This window comes from Mirounga leonina, unplaced genomic scaffold (genome assembly GCF_011800145.1).
Source record: "Mirounga leonina isolate KUSES-001 unplaced genomic scaffold, KU_Mleo_1.0 Mir_94, whole genome shotgun sequence".
NCBI classification, from domain to species: Eukaryota; Metazoa; Chordata; class Mammalia; order Carnivora; family Phocidae; genus Mirounga; species Mirounga leonina.
This window is the reverse complement of record NW_023270855.1, coordinates 5,969,211-5,975,602: the sequence shown is the minus strand read 5'-3', so window position 1 is coordinate 5,975,602 and position 6,392 is coordinate 5,969,211. Positions and strand designations below refer to the sequence as shown.

The following is a 6,392-nucleotide window of genomic DNA, read 5'->3' as shown; positions in this document are numbered from 1 at the left end:
TCTTTCTTTCTTTCTTTCTTTCTTTCTTTCTTTCTTTCTTTCTTTTTTTTCTTTTACTGACTGTCAAAAGGTTACCATATGCTTTTTAAATAAAAACAGGAGAATTTACTTCATAAATTGTGTCTCGCTCACCTTTCTAAAATCCTCACTTTCTTTTTTAAGACTTTATTTATTTGACAGAGAAAGACACCACAAGAGAGGGAACACAAGCAGGGAGAGTGGAAGAGGGAGAAGCAGGCTTCCCAAGGAGCAGGGAGCACAACGCGGGGCTCGATCCCAGGACCCTGGGATCATGACCTGAGCCGAAGGCAGACGCTTAACGACTGAGCCACCCAGGTGCCCCAAATCCCCACTTTCTGGGTTCACATGGAAAAGTGAATTTGTTCAGCTTTAATTATAGGAATAACTTTCATTGTTCTGCAAATAAAAGATGCTGCCACTTTATGCTGTAACATGGAGCCTCAGTTTAAAAACCGAACCATTATGAGAATAATTTAGTTGTAATGCATACAACTTTTAAAACCCAGGGCAATTTTTATTAATTTCATAAACACCTATACTGCAATAGGTAGAAATATGCTACCAAGAAAGCCTTAACACCTTGTTATTACAGTTGAACACACGTAGAAATCCCTCATACCGACTAACGGTGCTGTCCTTCTGCTCTTAATGCGCTCAGCACGCAGCGCTCCCCTCAGGAGGGTCTGTCTCTTCATCCGGGTGGTCGGTCACGTAGAAGCCACGCTCTTCTATCACCCGGTACAGTGTGATGTACTTGGAGGCCTTCCTCGTCCTTGGAAGCACATACTTCTCAATGAACTCGTCTTTGCCCAGTTGCTCCTTGCCTTCTGTGGTCAGAATGCAGTTAATGAATGTGAGGGTGTAACTGTAGCAGTTGTGACGGTCTTCTTCATACCTTACAAAACAAGCACGGGGAGAAGGGGAGCCTGAGGTCTCAAAGCGGCTCAGGCTCAGGCCGTGAAGCCGCCGAGGGGCTGGCAGGGCTGAGGCTGGGCTCCCCACGCACTGGGTCTACTGGTCGCCTGGACGACTGAGCTCCCAGAGTGCAGTTCTGAGGGACACCGGGCAGCTCAGGCTATTTCTGCTCGCAACTTAAGTAAGATAGGAGTGGACGCGCCTAGAGGTTCCGAGTGCTGACTTAAGTTGTACAGAAACCGCCAACGTGGGGAACTGACATTTTAGAAAGGGAGTTCCATTTCTTTCTTTTTTTTTTTTTAAGATTTTATTTATTTATTTGAGAGAGAGCACATGAGAGAGGGGAGGGTCAGAGGGAGAAGCAGACTCCCTGCTGAGCAGGAAGCCCGATGTGGGACTCGATCCAGGGAGGGAGTTCCATTTCTAAGTTTTAGGGTATCCCAGTGTCTATACCTATTTTAAGGGAAGCCTCAGAACAATTAGGTCCACAGGTATGCTATATATCTAAAGTGTTGAGGGAGCAAGAGACTGAGAAATAAATTTCAAAATGGCTAAATCATAAAAAGGAGTGTTAGGTATTTTTTACGTTTTAAACATTTTTTAAAAATTTTAAGGGACTGTAATATGGCTTTTGCTGTACATATTAAATGTTAAGTATGTAAAAATGTCTAGTCAAATAACTGGAGTACTAGGTTGTAGTCCTTTCGGTTCTTAAGATACGGTGATTCTGGGGGCGCCTGGGTGGCTCAGTCGTTAAGCGTCTGCCTTCGGCTCAGGTCATGATCCCAGGGTCCTGGGATCGAGCCCCGCGTTGTGCTCCCTGCTCCTTGGGAAGCCTGCTTCTCCCTCTCCTGCTCCCCCTGCTTGTGTTCCCTGTCTCGCTGTGTCTCTCTCTGTCAAATAAATAATTAAAATCAAAAAAAAAAAAAATACGGTGATTCTGTTGTGTAAGTGTATACTGGCCCACCTCTGCGGAAAACCCAAAATCATTCAGCCCCTGCTCACACTTTGTTACAGGCACTACTATCTCGGTACAGGCTCCACACAAAGTAGACACAGCTTGAGAGTCCTATGAGCTGGGGTCACACCTGCGTGCGGAACGAGGGCCAGGGAGCTGGAGGTCCCTGCCGGCCTGTACCTCTGGGGCAGCCAGGCCCCCGTGGCGGAGAAGTCGTCCAGGTACTTGTCCCACTGATCCATCAGTCCAAACATGCCAGGCTGCAGTAACGGGATGCTTACACTCTGCTCCCACCCTGCTTCGTCTCGCTGGACGCCGTGCGTGGTGTAATTATACACAACTCCTGCAAGCGAAACTGGAGTCACGCAGAGGGGAGACTTAAGGGAAGATGCACCTCTGTGAGAAGAGGTTGTCCGGAAACGGCAGCCACCACCATGGTCACTTCACATGATGTGAAGTTAGCCAGAGCGTACTTTCTGATGACTGTCAGAGAGCAGGAGACCAGGAGAGGCCCTAGGATCCCCTCCAGGGTCAGGCTGGAGAGGCAGCCACCACCTGGAGTCAGGGAGGATCGGGGGTGTTGAGCCCCTGCCTCTCCTGCCCTCTGCACATCATTTCTTTCAGGGAAACCCAGGTCTTGCTCCACCTGCTCTTCAGCTCCGAGAAGTTGCCCCCAGCAGATGGAGACAATAATAGAGCCAGGATAATCCTCTCCAAATATTCTTGGTGAAGTTTTCTATGTACAAGGGGGTCTATCTGGTTTCCTTAAATCAGCACTAAATTTCCACTGAGACAGTGGGTCGTACATTTGACAGCTCATGTGGGTAAATCTGAGTCCAAAAACCCAGTCCTGGGTTTCTGTTCACAGATCAGTTTCTGCTGCCTCGAGCAGTGCACTCACCATTTGTATTGGTTATTCCGACATGAAGATCGGATCTTCCGTCATACTCCCTGAAAGAAACATGAAGAGTTGGTATTTAAAGTAGGAGCGTGATCTTGGCTGGTGCCAGAACTTGCCATCAGTGACCAGGCGAGTGGAAGCACTGTTTCAAAACTGGTTGAGCCAAGAGCACATTTGAGGTAGAAAATACTCCCCTGGCCCCCCACCTGGCTTTTCTAGCCCCCCATTACTATTACTAAAGCCCCCCACATAAAGTGTGCTGGAAGGCCAGCCCTGCTGGAGCATAAAATCAGCTTAACTCCTGGCTCCCCAGCAGAGGGGTGCATCTGGAGGTCAGTTGTTGAATCTTTCCTCCTTGTAGGTGAGGTTACAGCCTGTTCATCAGGCTGACCAGGGAAAGGATCCTGGGTGCATCTCAGTGGACCTCTACCATCAAAACTGAAACAGTGTCTTTTGGTCTTTGTAGCCCATGGCCACACTCACTTTTCCTGGACAGCCCTTGCTTCCTGAAATTACTCTTTACCTGAGACTGTTCATTAAACCTCTGACTCCATATGATAAACCTTCTTGTACAATCCCAAACCATCACTTACTAGCCCTGGGACATTAGCAAGTCACTTTCTCTGATCTCAGTTTCCTCATCTATAAAATGGGAATATCATAAACCTCCAGCAAGCTGGCTGTAAGAATAAAATGCCTGTCGAGTACCTGCCACATACAGGTGTCGAATAAATCAGAGGTAATTGTTAGATGATAAAGCTCCTTCACGAGACTGCAGGTTCCTCATGAAAGCAAGCAGTCCCAGGCTTTAAAATGACCAAGAACACAAACAGCTGCCCCACCTTCAGAGTGATCCTGCAGGTCATCTTGTTGCAGCCACTCTGAGTGTTTTGAGACCCTGTGGGTTCAGAGGCTGAGAATGAAGCTGGGCAAAATAGTACCAGTCTGACTTGAGTGCTGCACTTACAGTGTGATCTACCTTGAGATCACTGCCCCAGCATGTCACTGCACTTTGTCTCCTGCCTAAATCCCAGCTATTCCTTCCCTCCCCCCGTCCTTTGGTGGTTTCTCAGTCCTGCACAGATGTTTACCATGGGAACTGTCGGCCTGTCACTTGAAGTAAAGGGCTAGTGGCACCACAGGAAATGAGACTGACGAGGTCTCTGCCCTCTTGGAGTTTGCTCGCTTCCAGAGAAGACTTTTAGTTTAACAAGCCTTTAATAGTTAACTGCTCTTAAGGGGGAAAAATATAGAATGTTACAAAAGCATGTCATAGTGGCAGGGCCATTCCTCTCCCATACCACACCTTTGTATAAATTAAGAAAAGGTGCCCCTTCCTCCTGCAGATGCAGCTCTGCCCAGAGTGTTTGGCTTGGTAAGTGTGGTGCAGACTGAGTTTCAAGACCCAAAACCACTTTGGCAAGGCGGTTTTGTGCAGTCCACAACCTGCACAACCATATGTGGCAGACCCGAGAGTTTGATGAGAACCTCGGTGAATCCTTTGGGTTATTGTGGGTTCTCTTTTACAAAGTAGGTGAAACTGTCTCAAGGTGAGTTGTGGGAGTCAGTCCTGAGGTTTTGGAAATTAGATGAGAGGGAAAGGAATAGTTTGGAAATTGTCCTTAGAAGGTCTGGTGGGCAAGGGACTACTTAGGTTTCTGCAGATCCTGGTCTTCGGGGATGAGAGGATGCCAAAGCATATAACCTGTTTCAACATCACCACCTCCCTTCTGCTGATGCCAAGCAAGGCTAGGCTCATCAGTATTGCTACCACATTGTAGAATAAATAAATGCTTATTAGGGCCCCACCTGAAAGCCTATCATGTTCTAGAGAGCAGGGCCGTGGCTCCTTCACTGTGACATCCCTAGCGTTTCCCACACACAGCTGCTCAGTAAGGATTTGTTGAATGAACCCATGTTATGGCAAATAAATTCTGAATTTTAATCACTTTATTCAAAAGCTTTTGGGATCCAGCCAGTAGCATGAATGAGGGGATCTTTTTTTTTTTTTTTAAGATTTTATTTATTTATTTGAGACAGAGAGAATGAGAGATAGAGAGCATGAGAAGGAGGAGGGTCAGAGGGAGAAGCAGACTCCCCGCCAAGCAGGGAGCCCGATGCGGGACTCGATCCCGGGACTCCAGGATCATGACCTGAGCTGAAGACAGCCGCTTAACCAACTGAGCCACCCAGGCGCCCCTGAATGAGGGGATCTTATGAAACATTTTGGGCTTCATGATTCAGATAAGGGAAATGAAGGTTCTGCCAGTCATATTCAGAACTGAGTATAAGAATAGGATGGAAAGGAGTATGTTGGCTCAACATCGTGACTGGTGCCTGGGCCAGCTTTATCTGCCTTATCGCTGAACCTCACCACCCTGCAAGGTCAGCAGGACCCTCAATTTGCAGATGAGGAACAGAGACTGGAGGGTCTGGAGCTGGTCTGAATGTGGACAGGAATTGGGGGCTTTGTGGCAGCACAGGCCGCGCTGTTCTCTCTGCACCCTGCGGCCTCCAGGAGGGGCAGGGGTGCAGCACTCTGCACACTTTGGTTCATTTCATCCACATAAAGGGGGGAAGGAAATCGATTAAGGAAGTTAGTAAGCAGGGAAGTGAAGACACCACTCCAGCTGTCTTATCCCAAACCAGAGCTCTCGAGGGCACATGGGAGTTGGGAGGGTAGATTTCAAGGAGGCCAGGAGGTCTCAGCATTGGGTCACAATGATGTTCATGACCATGCTCATTCTGTAGTGTCCATGCTCTCATACCTGGCTCATGCTGGGCCGCTTCTAATTCCATTTGTAAACTCCACAGGGACACTAAGGAGGCACAGCCCTTTCTTTTGATTTCCAAAATCTTAAAGTCAGGTGGTATCCACAATTGAGGTAGACCACCTCTGGTCTTCAATTTAATTCATCTCTATTGCAGAAGAGTCTGGATGTGGCCTTTCTTCAGGCTTTGTACATTATTCCTGTTTGTCACAGAAATTACAGCCTAACTCGCAGTAAAGAAATTATTTTGATTAGAGTAGCTGCTGGGTCATTTTCCCAGTTAGCCTCTTAGCACAAAATCTATGAGTAAAAAAAAAGCTCCAAGCTATCAGTTTTCCTCTCTTAAGATTGTATAAGCAGGTTTGACCTTCCCTTATTCTTCATATAGTCTTGCACTAATCACTCTAGGAAAGTACATACACCATCTATCTTTATGAAATGAATAGACCTACATTTTAGGATTTGATGCCAAAACACTGGCAAGATTATCCACTAAACCTCATACTGTATAGTACATGTTAGAAAAAGAAAGTTTTCGGGGCGCCTGGGTAGCTCGATTGGTTAACTGTCCAACTCTTGGTTTCAGCTCAGGTCATGATCTCAGGCTCATGGGATCTGGTTGGACTGCGTCTGTCCCCGAAACCAAACCCGGCTTTGCGTTCAGGCGGGAAGTCTGCTGGAAATTCTCTCTTCCTTTTCTTCTCCCTCTGCCCTTCCACCACCACCACCCCCACCCCCCCACCCCCCGCGCACACTCTCTCTCTCTCTCTCTAAAATACATCTTTATAGAAAAAGTTTTAGTGATTACAACACAGAAGGAAAAGTT

At 47.2% G+C, this 6,392-nt stretch overlaps 1 protein-coding gene across 1 annotated transcript in view; it reads right to left on the bottom strand.

Moving 5' to 3' along the window:
- Nucleotides 1–675: 675 nt before the first annotated feature.
- Nucleotides 676–6,392, bottom strand: part of MKRN2OS (MKRN2 opposite strand) — a 6,031-nt gene continuing 314 nt past the window's right edge. The window contains exons 2-4 of the mRNA XM_034996410.1: nucleotides 2,796–2,845; nucleotides 2,075–2,237; nucleotides 676–916 (exon numbers count right to left, since the gene is read on the bottom strand). Of these exons, the coding sequence (XP_034852301.1) occupies nucleotides 676–916; nucleotides 2,075–2,237; nucleotides 2,796–2,845 (454 nt within the window). The remainder of the gene's footprint in view (nucleotides 917–2,074; nucleotides 2,238–2,795; nucleotides 2,846–6,392) is intronic.